The sequence below is a fragment of the Sciurus carolinensis genome, chromosome 10 (assembly GCF_902686445.1).
Source record: "Sciurus carolinensis chromosome 10, mSciCar1.2, whole genome shotgun sequence".
Lineage (NCBI taxonomy): Eukaryota > Metazoa > Chordata > Mammalia > Rodentia > Sciuridae > Sciurus > Sciurus carolinensis.
Window position 1 is genome coordinate 47,163,152 of NC_062222.1, and position 20,501 is coordinate 47,183,652.

Here is a 20,501-nt window from a genome sequence, read left to right on the forward strand (position 1 = left end):
TCTTCTGGAGGCCATTTCTCCATTTTTAACTGGGATAAAGAGGGGGCGCTGGGCTGGGAGGGTGTAAGCCAGAGTGGCCTCCATCAGCACAGCGGACCGGGATTCGGCCCCCGGCCCAGGCCAGAGAGGTGGCCTTGGGGGACGCAGAAGTTACTGCGCGGAGGGGGGAGGGGCTGCCAAGCTCCTCTCCAATCAGGGTGGCTGCTCCAGCTATTTGCATACATTATGCTAATAATGGACCTCCCGCTCCGCTCCCACCCAAGCTCCCCGCCCCCTCCGGGGGTCTCCCGGTCCGCCCCGCCGGCTGAGCGAAGGTGAATACATTATGCTAATGAGGCGAACTCCTGTTTTGGCTTTGTGGGAGGGGGGCTCACTGCCGCGGGAGCTGCGGACCGGACGCCCGGCGCCGGGAGGGGGTCGGGGGAGGGACGTCGCGATCGGAGCGCGCGCGCACTCACACACACACTCGCACACCAGCATCCCGAAGGGTATTTAAGGCTCGCACACGCGAGGCTGCGGAGATACTTAGGGCAGCCGCGACTTGCGTTTGCTTCTTGGGTTATTTCGTTTTCCTCTCTACTCTCCCCCTTGGCCACCCTTCTTGAGCTGCGCTCTCCGGTGTCGCTCAGCCTTTTTGCCTTGAACTGAATCCAGGTGGGAAACTGGTAGGCGTGCGGAAAGACACCGAATAGGTAGAATTAAGGCAAACTATCAGACGCAACAGGTCCAGAGCTCGGCGGGGAGGGAGAGCAGCGGCCCCTCGCCGCGCCCGCTGTCCCCCGACTCTACACTGCAGCTCTCAGGGACCTCGGAAGAGGTGTCTGTTTTTGAGGGTCAGGAGAGCGGGCTGGGTGGGTTTCATTTCGGTTTTTACCCCATCGCCACCCGTCCCTGGACTGAGGGGCTTTTCACTCTCAACTGGGAGGAGAGAAGGAAACGGAGGATGGTCCATGTCTGCTGCTCTCAAAGCTGAGCAAAGCGCAGGTCCATCTCCGCGCCCCGGCTCCGACTCCGCCAACTAGTTGTGCAGCCACAGAGACTGAACTTTAAAGGAATCGTCCTTTTCCTCTCCTTTTAAGATTATTGGAGGAGATAGAGGGTGGAAGGCGAAGCCGAGGCAGCCGACACAATGCTGGTGAAGAAGCATGCAGGGAAAGGAGGGGTACGAGAGCCTGGATCCGAAGACCCGAGCCCCTCGGGGCAGCGTTGTGCCCGTACCATGCCCCAGTGCACGGCTCTGGCGACCCTGCTATCAGTGGTAGCCGTGGTTTCTTGTCTGTACCTTGGGGTGAAAACCAACGACCTCCAGGCTAGGATCGCCGCTCTCGAATCCGCTAAAGGGGATCCTTCTATTCGTCTGCTGCCTGATACCCTGGATCAACTGAAGGCCATGGTGCAAGAGAAAGTGGAGCGCCTTCTGGCTCAGGTGTGAGAGGCTGGGGTATTTTGCACAGGTGTGAGCCTGTGTATAGGACCAGACTTTACCCTTACAGTATGCATATTTGATTTGATTATGTGCATCTGCATAACGCTCACTGTAGCATATATTTGCATGTATGCACCTCTCTTGATATATCCAATTCTTTATATATTACCTTCTCTCGCTCTTTCTTAATGTTTGCATGCCAAACAGGTGTGGAGGTCTAAAAGGGGAAAGGGTGGCCAGAATGACAGGAGGTCATTTTATCTCTAGTTTTCTGGAGGCTGATGTAATTCTTTCCCAGTTGTGTGGAGAATATTTCTTGCAGAGATAACATCTGTTTTATCCTTCACATATTATAAGATTAGGGCCATAGTTGTTATTAATGCATAAAAGTGAAATAATCATATAATTTAAATCAATAATTTCACCCATTGGATCTTTTTATACTAAAAATTAAAAAAATTTAAAGTAGCTTTATCTTTAGAAAAGGTTGCAGTGACCAGGTATTCATGAATGCAAAGCCATTGGAGGTGAGAATTGAAAGGAAGCAATGTTGTGTTTAAGTATAGCTTTAGAGTTGGGGGTGTTTGAAAGTTGCTCTTTCAACAGAGACAATGTTTAGCCTTAGTTGGAGCACAACATGAGAAAGCATTTGATCTTCATGTGTAAGGTGTTGACTGTTTTTGGTAAGCCATGGCTGACCTAGAACTGCAACATGTTAGTGCATTGCTTATTCTAGGGCTGAGGGAGAGGGTGGTGGAAGTTGAAGAATGGAGAAAGATGTTATACAAATTAGCAATCTTGATACCATGTCAATGGTCACTTTCTTTTTTTAGGTCTTGGGTACTGTTACCTTTTGACTAAGGTCCAAATACATATGTAAATGTTAGTTATGTAGCCTATCAAATGTTGGCAAATCAGACATATGGTCAGAGTCCCTAAAGCATCCATTTCTCTACAGTGCTACTGATGATTGCTAATACCTCTTCTTTTCCTACAGAAATCCTACGAACATATGGCTAAAATAAGAATCGCAAGAGAAGCACCTTCAGAGTGCAACTGCCCAGCAGGTAAAATGGAACTTATTTAACAAGGTTTCCTCCAGAGCAGAACATTTGCAAACAAAGGTCCTATGTCTGTCAAGTCTACCTGTAATAATAGTAAAGAAAGAATGCAGACTCAACTTGCTTTAATAAAATCAATGTGTCCTCAGTCGAAAGGAAGGCAAATAAGCCCCCAATATTATTTTAAGCCTCATACCTAGGTCTGTTATGGGAAAGCAAGGGAGATAGAAATAATCACCATGGAAAATACAGGCAACATGATGTACAAAGACAAAGTGCTTAGGTTCACACATTGAAAGTATTCGATTTTATCATGTTAATATCTGTGGAAAGAACTGTAGAATTGGTAGATTCTGAGTTCCTTGGTGGCAAATGTCGCATTAGTGCAGGTTTTGCTTCTTTCCATTGGCATATGATTACATTAGTAAACCACCTTCACTTCTTGCCTTTTACCTATTCTATCAGAAAGGCTATCTCTCTTATCATATAGCTAAAGATGAAGACTAAAAAGAAATTAGTTCTTTACTTTGAGCTTCCCATTTCAAATATTGCATTCTCAATTGAATTTTCAGAAAAGATTTTTGTATTTTTACCATTTTATTTATTTATTTTTTTTGCGGTTTCAGGGAACTCTATCAATGACAACATATTAGGAGGAGAAAGAGAGACATCAATGAGTAAAACCCCCCAGTAATCAATTAGTCTTCATTCACAGATCTCTGAGACTTGGTAGTCATTTGTAGGCTTAACAATTTAAAAGCCTTTGGAATATGTCTATTGGAAAACTTTTAGTAGATTCCATGATATAAGCTATAAAAACTCTCATGAGTCTAGATATTTTTTAGATAAACATTGTTCATGTATTGATGGACATTTTAGTTTCTTTTATCATACATGGAAAGTGAGTTACACTTTAATGTTCAAAAACATGAATATATATGTAATATATATGTATATATGTAATGTATATATGGTCATGTGCTACATAATGACAGATTGACCAATGACAGACCACATATTTGATGGTAGTCCCAAAAGATTATATCGCCTAATGAGAGCATAACCATCTTAGTTTGTACGAGTGCACCATATGAGGTTAGCTCACTGATGAAATTGTCTAACAATGTAATCCTCAGAACATATTCCCATTGTTAAATGATGTATGTGTATGGAAAGACTAGTACCTGTATTTTCTCACATTCTGAGATTTTTTTCTCCTTGTTTTGACATAGCTAAGTCTGTCACCATGTTTAGAAATTTTAAATGACAAATCCAGGATGTGTAGCATAAAAATAGAATTTTCTATTCTATTATGTTGTTGACCATAATTGAACTATATATATTTTTAAATGAAGGCTTTTGATTGAGAAGATGAATACTCTAGGTAACAGTAAAACAAAGGATTAACATTTGACATTCCAGGTTTCACTCATAGTTGTTTTAAGTTGGCAAAGTCCTCAGAAGTCAGATATTCAAGAAAGGTACTTTCCTAGTGCAGGAATTAACACACAACAACCTCATCAGCATGTGGAGATTATTTCAATTCCTAAGACAGTTGGTATGATACAGGATTACGCTGATTACACGACTAATAAGAGTCCAGCAGTTTTTTGTATACAGTACTTTTGCTTGCTGTATGAAAAAAGTAGCTGGCATTAAATTAGTAGACTTCTTAAGTGAACTTGTTTAAAAAGTGGAAAAGTGAATTTCATAGCACTAAGTTCTATTTTCTAGCAAGATATTACCACTTCATGATATTTAATGCAGGCTAGTTATTGAAGTCTAACTTGCAACGTGGAAAAAAGTGACTGTTTAGAGTTTGCATCTTAGAAGATGCATTTGGACCATTTTTTTTCATCTTAAAGAGGTAATTGAATAATAAATGGTAATTTCCTAGGCTTCTTTTTTTTGGCTTTCAAAAACAGCTGCTTTACTTCATTGCTACCACTAGAGCTCCACATTACATCAGTTTTTACCTGGTTAACTGTGAAGGTGTGCATTCCAATATCTAGAATCAAAGGTTTTTTTTTGTTTTGTTTTGTTTTTTTTTTACTGACAAACCACTGTTACAGAAATACTCTTCTTGTGAAATAATCAGACATCATCAAAATAAGGGCATTACGTTTAAAAATAGTATCCTGGTGAAAACTAGCTATTTTGAATCCTGGTCAATGAGGTATTGTCTTAGGGAACTGATGGGCTGGCCAAGAGGATTAGAAAAGAGATACAGCACTTCCCACCTGATTTGGCTCTAACTGTGGTTCAGTGACTAAGAGTTGTCACCCAGACATCTGTTTGCAGGGCAGAGCAAGACAAGTCTGTGACCTCAGCTCAGTTCCTGTGGACAGATGCCCACCCCTTGAAGTTGACACTCTTGTTGACAGTCTCAGACACAGAGCCAAAGACTGAGAGCAAAGGAATAATGCTGTGTTGTTTGTGTTCACTCTTAATTGCTTTTGATGGAACTCGGTCCCAGGGAGGTTTGTTCCAGGTAGGCTAGAAGGAAATCACAACTTTTTCCCCTCTCTTCTCTCTCTCTCTCTCTTTTAATACAGAAGAAGGAACTTCTGTGGGACCAGGACAAGAAAGACTATTTATTGAATGATGTCTAATTGTAGGAGACACACTAATTTAATTTTCTTAACAACTCAGAATTAAGTACTAGTAATCTCCTTTTATAGATGAGGAAGCTGGGACTCGAGAAAGTGATTAACACACTAAAGGCGAGGTCAGGATTCATGCCCACATCTAACTGAAAAGTCCAAGGTCAAATAAGAAACAGAGATTGGTATAGGTTTTGGAGCTGGATAATTATGGATCTGCTACTAAAAAATGTGTGACCTCACTCAAACTAATCAGCTTTTCAATGTTCCATTTTCTTATGGGGCAGAAAAAAACAAACAGACGAAAAACCAAAAAAGACTAATTGCACCATCACAGGATGATAATTTACATAAGCAGTTTGCCAGATTAGTAGCTATGTATTACATAATAATTTCTATTATTCTTTTTTTTTTATTGTAAACAAATGGGATACATGTTGTTTCACTGTTTGTACATGGCGTAAAGGCATACCATTTGTGTAATCATAAATTTACATAGGGTAACGTTGTTTGATTCTATTATTCTTGTATGCTATTTATCTCTAAATGGGCCACAGGGAAACATGATGTAAGTGGACAAACAGAAGCCCAGAGATGTCATGTAACTTGCTTGGAACCCAGTGACTGATTAATGACAAGTTTTGAACTAAAACACTTAATTTTAACAAATTTTAATTGCTAATGCTTAAACAAATAGCTATAAAATATTTATGTAGATAATTATACTAGTTAATTTCTTTTGTTGCCATATCATGAAGGTTGATTCATTTTGGATATTTATATTAGTCTCCTAAAATATTTTTACCAAAATTAGAGGGAAACTTTTGATCTTTTAGGTGAAGTGTGACTGAAGTAAACAGGATCTGGGTTTAAAAGAGCCTGGTGGTAGTAAAGAGTGTCCTTTTGGTTTTAATACCAGATGTTTACAAAAGGAAGTGGCTCAGCTACTGAATTCATTTTCATACTTATTTTTTTAATAGCATTACTAAAGTATAACTGACCATATTTACCCATTTTAAGATCTGTAATAAATTTATACTTGGGCAACCATCACCACATTCCAGTTTTAGATCATCTTTATTCCCCTGAAAATTCACATTTACTTTTTTCATGAGCTCAGGAGATGTTCTATTTTATTTTTAAATTTGCTTTTTAAAATATCTAAGATGACAAATTTTAAAAACCCTTACACATAGAAGCTCTGTTTAGCAGAATATTTGATTTAGCAGTAGCTAACTGAGCCATGGAAGTACAGCTGGCATCTGTGGTTTGGCCTCTGTAAAATCTGACCCTCCTATGACATAATAAGCTGGCTCTTTACTATGGCTGTAGAATTCTGTCCTGGGTTCTGTTTCTTGGAGTCTTACATAAAGTATGAATAAACCAGGCATATTTATGGAAGGGCTTTCATGTGCTAACTGATAACAGTGGGAACCAGGCAACCAACCAAAAGCTGCTTAGATCACCAAGGTATATTACTCGTCAGTAGTTTTGCCTGCCCAGGGTTTTAGGTAAAAGAACCTCTTGGTGTAAGGAATGGAGAATGGGAATGGGGAATAAAGCATGCAAAATAATCCTGGCTTTGTCATTACCATGTTACACAATCTTGGGCAAATTGTTTCCAGGTATGATTTATAAACTATTTTCATATCTCCAAAGTTAAGACTGCTGGACAGTAATGATTTTGAAGGGCCTTTATCAGTTCTCCAGATAAGATGAAGAACCTTCTATGTGCCAAATGCTGTGCTGGATAATGGGAGTATGCAGATGAGCAAGACAGACTGGGTACCTGCCCTCACGGGACTTCCATTTTGATGAGGACGACAAATTTATTTTAAAATGACATGAATTTACAGGTGTGATAAGCACAATCAAGTAAAAGTATAAGTATGTGGTGGTGCATGTGACCAAAATTTCTTCAATTTTTGTAATTACTAGGGTTTAAAATTTTTCTCCCCTCTGGGATGGAGAGATCATAGCTCTCATTTATAAATTCATACTAGGAGAAAATCTAGCTTGTGATGAAAACTAAAAGCTTTGTCAATGGATAAAAAGCTGATTAGCATCACCTCACTTTACTTTTGTCTTTCCAATAATTACTAGGTAGATAATGTTGGTATCTTGTGTATCTAAACTGATACCCCAACTGAAACAAAAATGTGACTCTTAATATTTAAAGGGTTGTCATCAATAATATGATGATGATTTGTTTTTCTACCTTTCTCTTGTAAGTAGTGAAATTCAGGTTGAGAAAGAGGAGAAACTTCCTATCTGGTGTACTGAACACAGTTCTTCTGGCCCTGGCCACTGTGCATTCAGGGATGATCAGTAAGTATAGTAGTTAGGCACTGCTTAAAGACTTTAGCTAGAGATATAAGAAGATAAGCTAGATATCTCCTGAGGTCTCTACCCACTCTCCACATCTATGAAAATGATTATATATAAAGGAAGACAAAATGTAGGCAATTAGAGGTAGCTTTCAAAAATGTGAGCAATGAAGCCCCTAGTGATTGACTTAATTTGGGGTGGAAATAAATATTATCCATAACCTTGAGGCTGTGCACCCTTTCCCATGGTTTAAGAAGAGCCTTTTATTTTTTTTAAGTGGAGACTGAAAACAGAGGGGCCACATTCCCAGTCCATTTTATTTTTTATTTTGAGACAGGATCTTATTAAAATGCTTAGGGTATCACTAAGTTGCTGAGGCTTATTTTGAACTTACAGTCCTCCTGCCTCAGCCTCCTGAGTCATCAAGTGAGGGAATAATATGTAGATTTTCAGTTATATAAGGTTAAGATTAGTTAGACCCCTTGCAGAAGGAAAGCAAATTAAAATGCTCTAAATGTTATATAAATGAGAATGACCGACATTCCTCTCTTCTTTAAGACCAGACAATACAATGTGACATGCAAGTGCTTCCAAGCATTTATGTAAATTGTTTTGGTCTCAATGAGTCCAACAGTTCGGTTGTAACACTTTTAGTTAGTCCAGCAGTGACAGCTGGCAAAATGCCCTGTTATCTGGATGACCCAAGGACAAATGGATTCTTCAAGTAGTATTCTTGTTTCTTCTCTTTTGCTTCTCATGTCAATAAGTTGGTAAGCTAATTCTTCAAATTCTCTTTTGCTCATAGTAATTCTGTTCCTCCCTGAGCTTTTTCTGTTAGTAATTCTGTTCCTCTTGAGAGAAGGGTATAAATTCTGCATGGAGTTTAATTTGCTGTAGCTTCTTCAAAGAATGTGCAGGAGCAAGTTCCCTCTTGGGGCCATAATAACCTACTGTGCTTCTGATTGCTTTGTAATTGTACAAAATCAACTCCATGGTATTAACCAAAACAGTATCTGAACGGCAGGCTTAGGTCTGGGAATGAAGGAACATCCTCTCATCCACAGGATTAGGTGGATGGAGAACTGGTGGGGAATCACGCCAGATTCAAAACTGCTTTGCAGCCCAGGGGGGCATTTCCTGCCGCAGGAGAACCTCTCTAGACACTTATCCAAATAACATCAATCTGTTATCTTGGATGGAAACCATCCAAAACCTATCATGAAAAAGTGTTTTAGTTGCATCCTACCACTTTATAAACATTACTTGGTGGTTTGATGGAAGCTGAGAATGTGAAAACAATGGATGAGTCAGTCTGGGCTGCAGGCTGAAGCCCAGTATGTGATGGTTAAACATAGAAGCAACCCCCACCCCTGTCTGCTGCCACGGGTGAAGTTCCATGCAGTGGTTGAATGTACCATGACATTTAACACTCCCCCTAAATTTGTGTTAAAAATGACACCTAATTCTTACCCATGAATAGTTACTCTTTTCATTTGGGATTTGTTCAGCAATCTTGCAATTAAAAAAAAAAAAAAGAATGTTTTTCTTGAAAGGGAGGAAGTGCAGAAGTGTGACATGCAGAATTAAGTGGAAATCACAAATTAAAATCAAGCACTTTTCATTGGCATCATATATTCCTTCTTCAAATGATTATTCTGTGTCCTTTACATTGATGGGATTCCACAAGGAAATGCCACTAGGTGGCAGGCACCTCCCCTCTGTGACCATGGGGAGAAGAAACTGAGCTGAATAACAGGACTTCCTCTATTCTGACAGCTCCTTCCCAATGAAATCACTAGCAGGTGTTTTACAATGGAAAAGATTAATGGAGGAAGCAATTTCTACCACCTATATTTGAAGAATAGAGTACCCTATCAACTGCTTAAAAGAATCTAGTAAATTTTATTTTTTTGCAGTGCTGGGGATTGAACCCAGGGCCTTGCGCATGTTAGACACATCGTCTACCACTATACCACTGGGCTACCTCCCCAGCCTTGACCTTGTAATCCTCCTACTTCAGCTTCCAGAGTAGTTGGGAGTACCACTGCACCCAGTTGCATTGTTTGTATTAACCTAAGGGTTATTAACCTAAATAAATAAATAACCTAAGAGTTATTTAGCAGACAAATTCATAGCTTTGAACTTTAGGCTAGTGTTCCAGTAGCTACAATAATCCAAATGTAATTAAATTTATTCATTGGAGATTTTGTACATTTCGTAACTTCTCAGAATCCAGAATCATTTGGAATTACTATCATGCTTCTAACATCATTGCGTCTGGAGTTCCCATTTCAACTTAATTTGCCACATATAATAGTTGAAAGGCATTCTTTATATTTCTGTTTTATGTTCCTTAGTCTTATCACTAAATTTGCCTTTTTGTTGTTTTTGATACTGGGAATCTGATTTGGGTCCTTACACATACTAGACCACTGAGCTATACCCCCAGCCCTTTTTATAATTCATTTTGAGACAAAGACTTGCTAAGTTGCCCAAGCTGGCTTTGAAATTGTGATCCTCCTGCCTCAGCCTCTGGAATAGCTGGGATTATAGGCATGAGCCGCTGCACCCAGAATTTTTTTATGCATATTTATTAGACATAGACCAAATTCACCAGCAATGCCAAAACTCTTTATTTGGATATTAATAATTCAGAGTTTTTTAGGAGTCTTTAGGAAGACTAGATTCTTCTAGTCTTCTGGATTATTCACACAAAGTTTTTTTTCTTGTGTTTGAGATGTGGTCAGCACATTTTTAACTACAATTTTCACGTTTAGGCTATGTGGTTGCGTAAGTTGTATGGGTTGTAGCCAGCTTTAGTTTGTGCATTCTGGTAATACTGAGTGTCAGAATATGTCTGACTAGAAGAAGTTGCTTGGGGTAGGGGTGAAGTCTATTGTTTTCTTTAAAATATTTTTTTTAAACAAAAAGCTCGTGTGGGAAGAGTAAAAGGGGAAGAAATAGCTACTTGTATCTCTCTACCATCAAACTTGAAAGCCTGGTATTTTAGTTTTTATTATAATGGAATTCTGGACCATAGTTAGTGAGCCAAAGGAATTCTCCATTATAACTCTATTTTTGTTTCTAAAGATGTTAAATTAAATATGCTAGGAAAATTGACATGTCTTACCCAGTGTTCCTGTACCTTAGGTTAGCCCTGGTAGAAGTTAAAGGTAAGTTGTTTATATTACTCTCCTAGGAATTCTGAAACCCCAATTGTGGTTTCTTGGGCTCCAGAATCCAGTGTTTGTTTTATTTTTTAGATATATGTGATATCATCCTAAGATAGAAGTGATTTCCACAAACTACACACAAAAACCAACCTTTTTATTTTAAAATCGTGGCAGAAATGCTGGCAAGTTTTGGGACTCCAAAGTGAACTTTGGAAAACTTAAAAATAATTTTATTGCTAAGAGAATTAGGGCACAAGTTAGAGCAGATGAATTTCAAATAGAAACAACTTCTAAAATAACTACCTTTCTAATGATGGTTATCAGTGTGGTTTGGGGTTAAATGGGTCAAGGATCAAGTGACCCTTGTGGACAGATCCTGACACACTAACTGGCAAGTGTTCTCATGATTTAGGTGCATGGCTCTTTCTGAGGGATGGGTTCAGTGGGTGGATCTATTGTCCCCATTTATGAACTCCTTGGCAAGGGCTTGGATTTGTATCTGTGCATCTCTAGGGCTTGTTATAGAGCTCTCTGTAGAAATTTATGATGATTTAAGATCTGAAAACTTGACTCAGTTGGGGACTTCATCATGACTCATCTCTTTTCATACACTAATATTTTCATCTCCACACTTTTTTTTTTTTTTTTTTTTTTGGTATCAGGGAGTGAACCCAGGGGCACTTAACCACTGAAACACATCCCCAGCTCTTTTAATTTTTTTTATTTTGAGACAGGGTCTCTCTCAGTTGTTTAGGGACCTTGCTACGTTGCTGAGGCTGGCTTTGAACCTGCAATCCTCCTGCCTCAGCCTCCTAAACTGCTGGGATTACAGGTGTGCACTGTGCCTGGCTCATCTCTACACTTTTTAAACATTTTCTCTGTCATAGTAATTTTTTTTTTTTTTTTCCTGTTTTGGTTCTGGGGACTGAACCCTGGGGCACTTTACCACTGAGCTACTTCCCCAGCCTCTTTTTTTTTTTGAATTTTGAGACAGGGTCTCACTAAGTTGCTTAGGGCCTGCAACTTGTGATCCTCCTGCCTCAGTCTCCCGAGTCACTGGGATTACAGGAGTGTGCCACCATGTGTGGTAAGCCATGGCATTTTAAAGTTGACACAAGTCTTGAAGATCAAGGGTTTTACAACTTTTTTGTGAAGAGGCTACACCAAAGAATAAAGTCTAGTGAGAAACCCTAATACATGGAATTTTACCCACTGTTAACTACCCTGATTGATTTTAGAGGTTAGAAGGGACAGATACCAAAACCCCTACATGCTCTTTCTTTTGGTTACCCTACCCCTCTGCCCTGTGGTGTCCATTGGGGCATCTCCAAAGAATCTTATGATTCACAGGACACCGTTAGAAGATACTGAGAGACCAGTCCCCGGTGTCATCCAGGCTGTTCTTTGTAGAGATACTTTGACTTGTCAACATAGAACTGTTCTTCAAAATTCTGCATTAGAAGCATTACTAGAAATGTTGTATGTTAAATTATTTATTAAAATTATTGGAATCCAGAAAAGATTTTTAATGTAGTTTTGTCACTTTAATGGGTTGCAGTATTCCAGCAAAGAAAGACATGTTAGGAGATTGTGGCCCTGGAAAACTGGGTGTAACTGAGCATGGTGCTGTTCATTAGAAAATCAGCATCTCACTTCATCTTTTTTAGTCACTTATTTTTTTAAGCCTTTAAGCTTTTTTTAAATGCCAGTTTTTTCCTTCAAATTTCTCCCTTCATGTTTTTATGCTTCAATTCTAGGTGTTCTTATACAGCTTTATCATCAAATTATAGCAATCCGTTGCTTCTTTAAGTATATTTAAAACAGTTGATTTTTGATTAATAATTAATACTTAGTGTGCAAGGTACTACATTAAAGAGTTCTCCCCCAAGTTACAGTATCCCTGTGGATCCAAGGGAGATTGGTCCAGGAACCCCTATACTCCCCAATCCACAGGTGCTCAAGTCCTTCACCTAAAGTGGTTTAATATCTGCATATAACCTATGTATGTCCTGCTATATGCTTTAAGTCATCTCTAGATTACTTGTAAGAATGACCATAATGTAGATAGTTGTTACGGTATATTGCTTAGGGAATAGTGACAAGAAAACAAGTCTGTGCACATTTAGTAGAGATGCAGTGTTTTTTTCCTCAAATACTTTTAATCCATAGGAGGTTTAACCTGCAAATGTGGAAGGCTAACTATATATAATTTGTGGAAATTCTATATTGTTATTAAAGATGCTTCTAAGGTCTTTGAGACTTGGTTTGATTTTTGGTTGTGTGTAAAATGATAACATTTATATGTTGAAATTTCAGTTGACCACACAATAAGAATATATGAATTGTCTGTCTGCTTAAATAATTGGACAAATTTCTAGAAATCTGAGCCAATAGTGAACGAGATATAAATTTCAGAGAGAAAGTGTAAACCTGGCTACAACCGTACTAAAACAAATGCTACCCGAAGAAAATTGAAAGACTGTACTTCCCAGGGAAATGAATGTCTACTGTCATCAGCCATGTTCTTTTCTGTATGAGTAGCTAGCTGTGGACAGTTGTTTGGACGGGTGAAGCATTTTTCTTGATTGTCTTGTAGGACGCATAAATAAAATGACCTACAACTGTACAAGTTATTGATCTTTGGTGAACAATTAATTTTCTCCTTAATATATAGTCTCAAACTGGAATAAAAAAAATGATTTTTCTTTTTGAACTAGCTACTTGACCTTCTGAGAGAAGTCAATAATGAGTAAAGCAGTAAAGCTGAGAAATTGATCAATTAAGAGGCTGGAAAGGGCTGGGGATATAGCTCAGTTGGTAGAGTACCTGCCTTGCAAGCACAAGGCCCTGGGTTCAATCCCCAGCACCGCAAAAAAAAAAAAAAAAAAAAAAAAAAAACGAGGCTGGAAAGATCACATATGCCTAGCAAAGCTACAGTGAGCTGTAAAAAAGAGATATAAGCAAATAAACTTAACCTCTAAATTTACCTCCCATTGACTGCAGGTACACCAACAGTTTCCCAAGAGTTTAAGCAACAAGCCTGACAGTGTGACTCAGTCCTATCATAAATACTGTGCATCTGGAAGTTTTTAATAAAAGAAAAACTCTAGCACTGAGAAATTACATCCTTAAAGAAACCAGGGTTTTTATGTTCTTGTATATAGTTTCCTTCGTGCAAAATTATTTAGTGCTCTAAATTTCAGCTACTTCTGAGAATCCTTTCCTGGATATTGACTTGGTTCTACAATCAGGTTCTGAATAAGGAACACTACATGTTGGTAGTAAAATTTATGTTGCCATTTTTGGAATGCTAAAAAGCTAGTTAATTTATTTTTATAGTCGAATGTATCCTTTGATTGAGAGGTCTGAAGTGTACTTTGTGTTTTTGATATGTGAGCCTGGGACACATTAAACTCAAAATGTGTTTTATCCTTTTAAGCCTTCATCTTTTTGAGCAGAAAACCCTTGATTCCATCATCAATTCTCAGGAAGAAATCCCCTACAGAGGAATTTTATAATTAGTCACATATAACCCTGTGTGTATCATATATCATTTTCTCACCATTTTCAATTTATTACAAGTCTCTACTTTTGTTTAATTGTAATCATATGCTGCTAGCATGTTGAATATTCACACTGCTTCACACTTATAGGATATGATATTAATAATGTTTGTTGAATTCCTGAAAACCAAGCGTAAATAGCAAACATACCCATAGATAGAATTAAGATGCCATGTGAGGATCCCAAAGAGCAGGCTTTTCTGCTGGCAGAGTGGATGTGTAGCCATGTAACTATCAAGCTACAAAAATAGATCGATATTCCTAAATCAGAACTCCCATTCTAGTCAGGACCTTCCCTTCTCTATTGTGAATATAAACTCTCTTTTGCCTCCATTCTATTGACGATGCTTTACCTGGCTTGCTTTTGGCAAGTTATTTTGCTTTGGTATTAGTTATCCACAACTTAGAGCTATAGAATAGCTTCCAAAGAATCAGACAAGCAGGAAGGATGTAGTGTAGACAGTGCATAGTTTTCTGTTGAAGGACAAATATCCCATGAGGCTGGTGACGGAAGGCTTGGGGGACCTTTTGGTTATGGGGAAGCCATTCTTGTGCAAGCCACATTTGCCTGGTTCACGGGAGTTTTGGGGTTTTGTGCTGCTATTTGGACCATCCTGCGATTGCCTTCGGGATCTTATGTACTCATTTGACTGTTCCTTAGACACTTCCATCTAATTCCCTTTCTATTTATTCATGTGTTGCTGCTTCTGAGAACTTCCTCTTTAATTCCTACTTTTGAAGAGTTTTGTGCCTATCCTTGGCCAGCTGGTCCCTGCCTTGTTTGATCTCTCTTGTTTGATCTTTTTTGATGCTACCATGTTCACTTTACCAGCATCCCTAACAGGTTGGTCCTCACCTGCTCCTGGGTTCTCTTGTTATCTACTCCCACTACCTTGGTTGTTGAACCTTTTGGCTGAGCCCACTCAGATTTGGTGGAAAAAGGACTAAAGCTAGGTAATGCCCTGCCTATACATCCTAGGAAGGAAGGAAGTCAGAAAGGGGGCTGAGGGTAGGCTCACAGTGATTGGTGGTTCTTTTAGGGAACTATTTACCTGATGCAACCTCTGTTCTGGTAATCTCATTATTAGAAAGAGGAGAAAGTTAATTCTAAATATTAAACAATTTTGGATATTAGTACTTAAAAATTATATTTTCTGGGTAGTAACTGATTGTAGGCTTTCCCTAACTCCAGCCAACTCTTGAACAAAGGTAAAAATATCCATAAAGGAGTCTCTTAAAAATCTTTTTTTAATGCAATTAACTAATAAAAGATTTATTATGACCTAATATGGGCCAGATCTTATGATTTAGAGAAATAAATAGTCTGCTAAGCTTTTGTGAAGCACTAATGGTGTCAGGTAAGCAGACCAAACTAGAATTAAAAACTACAAAATTAAGTCAATAGCCAACTATAGCTAATGTTAATGGAATTGAAACAATGATAATTGGTGTTTGAACTCCTAATTCACTTTTCCAGCTTCTAGAGTACCAACATATTACTAGAGAAATTGGTATTTTAAAATTTTTTTCCTAAGAAAATCAAGTTCTCTTTTACATATTATGATACATAGTAGAAATGCTGGTTACAACCAGTTAGATGGTTTTTCTGAAGATACATGATCTCTGTCGGTTGTTAGGTCAAGTGTTACATTTTTCACCCCTCCCCAGGCTGCCTTCAGTGGCAGTTATTTTTAAGGAGACTTGCTGGCTCTCGGAAATGTTGGTTGAGATTCTATGGCCATGTTTTTTAGTGAAGGCAGACCTCAGGGTCTTGGCTCAGACTCCCTTAGGTTGTAAAGAAAAGAGAGTTACTCAGGTGCCTGTGAGAAGTGTTGATGTGGGGAGACTCAGTCTGACCATTGCGGGTATTTCAAATTGGTTAATTTTTTGTTGTGGGGGATTGTCCTGTGCATTTCAGGATGTTTTGACAGCATTCCTGTCCGCTCTCCACCAGATGCCCATTGCATCCCCCAGTTTCCACAACTAAAGATGTTTTTAGATACTACCAAATGTCCCTGGGAGCAAAAAATTCACCTCGATCTGAGAACCCATCATTTGGGTCTACCCAATGAATCAGGAATGCATGATATCAACTTTGTAGCTAGTTTTCCTGGGAGAATAGGAAATGGTGGTGGGTCAAAACAGTCAGGTCTGGGGTCATCCCTTAACAGGAGGCTTCCATTGTTGGCCCTCTCGGGTTTGAGAATTCTCTGCTTCTGTCACTGCTGTCACATCTGCTGTCCTCTGCTCTCACCTTGTGGCTGCTTCTGTTGCTTTAAGGTAAAAGTTCAGCTCATGGTCAACTTTTCTTTGTGTCTGCTTACAATATTGTTTTTACCATTATTAAATACGTGGGACACAATATCCCATCTCTCTTCCAGTCTACAGTTAGGGGTTTGTCATATGACTTCCCAACACATTCCTTCTGAAGGTTGCAGCATCTTCTCTAGTGTAAATGTACCACATGTGGTTCATTGAGAAGGCAGATCACCTTTTGAAAGTTCAGATACTGTTCCCTGTGTCTGACTTTCCTGTTTCCCAAGGGTCTTACCTTGATTCCTACTTCTATTCCACAAGGTTATTTGGGAAAGCTTAACAAATACTTCTTAACTATGTATATTACTGATGTTGTGTGCTGCTTAAGAGTGTTTAACAATAACTCTAAAAAGGAAAAGCCATGATCTGTAATATTTGCAGATTTTTAGGGTGTAATAACTTACCATTTCAAGTTAACACAGTGACATTGGGAATGATGTTTCAGTGTTAGCTTTGTTTTAATATAATTTATTTTATTGTAAGTTTATATAAATTTTGATAATGACAGTGTCTAACAATGGGCTTGCAAAATCTGGAAAACTGAACAATCAACTCTTCTCAGTCACTGTCCAGCTTTTAGCACACACTTTTGCTGATATTCCTGTCTCCAAATAGCATGTGTTGTGTGGTTCTTGGAAATGTCTATAAGGGATAATATGCCTCTGTTGCTATTTTACTTTTAAGTTGGGCTTTCACTATGTTGCCTAGGCTGGTCTCAAACACCTGAGCTCAGGTAATCCTCTTGCCTCAGCTTCCCAAGTGGCTGGGACTACTGGTATACACTCCATGGGGGCTTCTGTTGGTTAATATAGAATCTGTGTTGGGAGGGTTCTAAGGTTATCTACACTTATTTTGCATCTGATACTTGAATTCTCTTGGTAACATTCTAGCTAAATGGTCATTCAACTTCTGATGATCTCTTGAAATGTATCTTTCAATCTTTGAATACATTTGTTAGAAAACTTTATCTTTTTGTTACATAGAAATTCATGTCCTCATGTAGTGTTTATTGATACCTACATTACCTATAAACTTGATCATTAAAAACAAGTTGAATTTCTCTTATTATGACAACTAAAAATATTTGAAATCACTTATTTTCCAATAATCAGTGTTTTAGTTTTAGATTAAATTCCATTAATTCTCTTGGAGGTTCCAGGTAGTCTGTATCTTTCTTACAGCATTGAATACCTGATCTGAAAGAAGCTCCACAGGGGTCTGACAGGCTTGTAGGAGAGGGAGAGAAGAAAACTTCTCATTTCAGATAGATATACTGCTGTCTAACATAAACTAAAATTACAAAAGCTGGGTGTGGTGGCACACACCCGTAATCCCAGTGGTTTGGTAGGCTGAGGTAGGGGGATTGCAAGTTTGAAGTCAGCCTCAGCAACTTAGCAAGGCAACTAAGCAACTCAGTGAGACCATGTCTCAAAATAAAAATGGACTGGGGATATGGCCCAGAGTTTAAGTGCCCCTGGGTTTAATCCCTGGTACAAAAAACAAAACAAAACAAAACAAAACAAAACCAAAAAAAAAAAAAGAGAAAAAAATTCAATAATGTTCTTGGTGGTCTTGCAATTGTATCAACTGACCCTGAGTTTAGCATTGATGAAAACCCCCAATGATTTTAATATATGCTGCTAAGTCCTGTCTTCATTCTTTAGTAGATACCTTCTTTTCAGGGGGAGGCAATTCAAGCCTTTAGATACTTTTCCACTAAATTTCCATTTCCTTTAATAAAATCCAACTCTAGTCTTGTCAGAATTTATTATAATCATGAGTCCTTCAATAAATTCCCAACTCCTCTTGGCTTCATATGACTTGAAAATTGAATAAATACTGACCAAGAGGGTTTTATTCTGATTCTGTGATAAAATACTTGGGCATGAGAGTGTTCAGGACGGAACCCAGTGGTTTCTTGTGGTCTTCCCTTTTTATTGCTATTAATCTATTTATGAGCACCATTGGAATTGTCTTTTTACCAGTAGTTCATTCATGTGCTTTTCATTTGTATACTGTGGTGCTTCTGTGTTTTTTTAAAATATTTCTTTCTCATGTTTAACAAGTTTTTATGAGAAAGAAGACCTTCAAGATCAAATAAATTAGACACACTGAATTAAACAAATATAAGCAGATTTATTTACTGGAGAATTTTTGTATTGTGAATCTCCAGAACAGAGATTATGCTTTATCATGTTTTCTAATCCTTCTGTTTCCTTTTTGTTCTTTTCCTGGAACAATCTTTTTAGGTAAAGCAATATGGCTAAGAGTCAGTAGTTACGTGGGTTGGTAAATGTTTTCTTCCAGGATAATATAAAGAGAGTCCATTTGAAAGTTAGCTGTACCTTTACTGAGATTGTCCAAGGCTAAAAAAGAAAGAATCTCCCAATTTACAGAAGGAGAACTTGATGAGCTGGTAGAAGGAAGGAGAAGAAGGACAAAACTTGGTGCACGTGGGGATACTCCAGCTAGGACTGAACTTTAAAGCCAGATGACAAACTCACAGCCAGGCAGGTAGCAATAGATGTGCTGGTTGTGTGGAGTTTGTTAGACTAGGTTGTCTTGCTGTCAGATTGGAGTGCAAGATTCACTTAAAGGCAGGCAAGTAACATGTGAAAACACTTTGCCAAAAAAAGAAGTCTTTGGTTGTTCTTTCATCTGGTCTAAAGGCTGAACTTGAGCCTCTCTATTTCAGTATCTATCTCAGCTTTAGCCCCTACCTAATTCAATTCCATAGAGATCTTTTTCATTTTGGGGGACAAATGGAATAATTTATTTTTTATATAAATTTATTCTATTTCAACAGTTATCCTCCCTAGTTAATGCTATTTAGTTTTCTTTGTGACATAGAGTATGTAGCCTGTTCTTATGTTAAGATTATTATTTTTCTTTCCTTAAACATAAGATCTTATCTTTTATGTCTTAAATGCTGCACCATAGATAGAGCAACAGAAATAGGATTTTTTTATAACTTTATTTATGTGGTGCTGAGGATTGAACTTAGTGCCTCACGTGTTAGGCAAGCACTCTACCACTGAGTCACAACCCCAGCCCAGAAACAAATTTAAATAGCTAGAATAATTAGGTATAATAAGTATTAAAGTTATATAAAAGCTTTTTATATGGAGTCTGAATCTAGTACATAATATATAACTAAAATGAATTTTCTCAACACTTCAAAGATACATCTAGAATACAGCAAACTTTAAAAAATGTTTATTTCTTATGAAGATAGTATAATGGTAGAAAAAAACATTAAAGGTAGTATACACACATTTAAAATATTATAAAAATTCATGAGAATTCATATGAATTTACTACAATTTAATCATTTCTTTCCTTTTATATATTAAAATTGTCAATGCTTTTATAAATAACTTTGTAGTGAATAACCTGATACATTAATCCATGTGCATTGCCAAAATTACCTGTAAGTGAAATTACTAATTCGAATGTTTTGAACATTTATATAGCCCATAAGGCATACAGCCAAACTGCACTTAGTACAGTGAACGAAAGTAGTGATCTCATTGTATCTCCATTGCCATCTTAGTGAACTCTTGAAGGAGGTGATAAAATCATGGTAGAAAAGATTAGCAAATGATACTTCAGAATATTTTTAACAGTGCTGGATTCTATAAATAGCTTATGACATCAGCTCAGACTTTTACCCAAAACCTATTCCATTTTTTTTCTCCCTTTTCCTTAAATCCAGTAATGTTTTGGTAGGTATATTTTTCATGCTGTGTTTTGATTTTTCTTCTCATTATATGCAACAACTTTTAGTTCTTTTCTTCTGGTTCAATTTTTGTGCTGTAGAGGTAAAAATATTGTACTGTTCTAAGTTCAAAAGTATATTTTAATTGCAATAATCATTCTTGAAGTTTTGATCTGAAAGCTCTGTAGGAACTTTGGTTTCTGTTGTTTTTGCTCTTTGGGGAGCTGGATTTAAAACCCAGCCAGAAATCCATCACCATTTGCCTGTGTTTTTTGGAGTAGCTGAAGAATTGCTCAGTATGAACTTTAGTGTT

General features: G+C 38.0%; 1 protein-coding gene across 2 annotated transcripts in view; it reads left to right on the plus strand.

Annotated features, from left to right (window-relative positions):
- The first annotated feature begins 658 nt into the window (after window positions 1-658).
- Window positions 659-20,501, plus strand: part of Col25a1 (collagen type XXV alpha 1 chain) — a 434,308-nt gene continuing 414,465 nt past the window's right edge. For both annotated transcript variants that reach the window (XM_047566623.1, XM_047566624.1), the window contains exons 1-2: window positions 659-1,426; window positions 2,424-2,493. In XM_047566623.1, coding sequence (XP_047422579.1) covers window positions 1,130-1,426; window positions 2,424-2,493 — 367 coding nt within the window. In that variant the 5' untranslated portion in view covers window positions 659-1,129. The remainder of the gene's footprint in view (window positions 1,427-2,423; window positions 2,494-20,501) is intronic.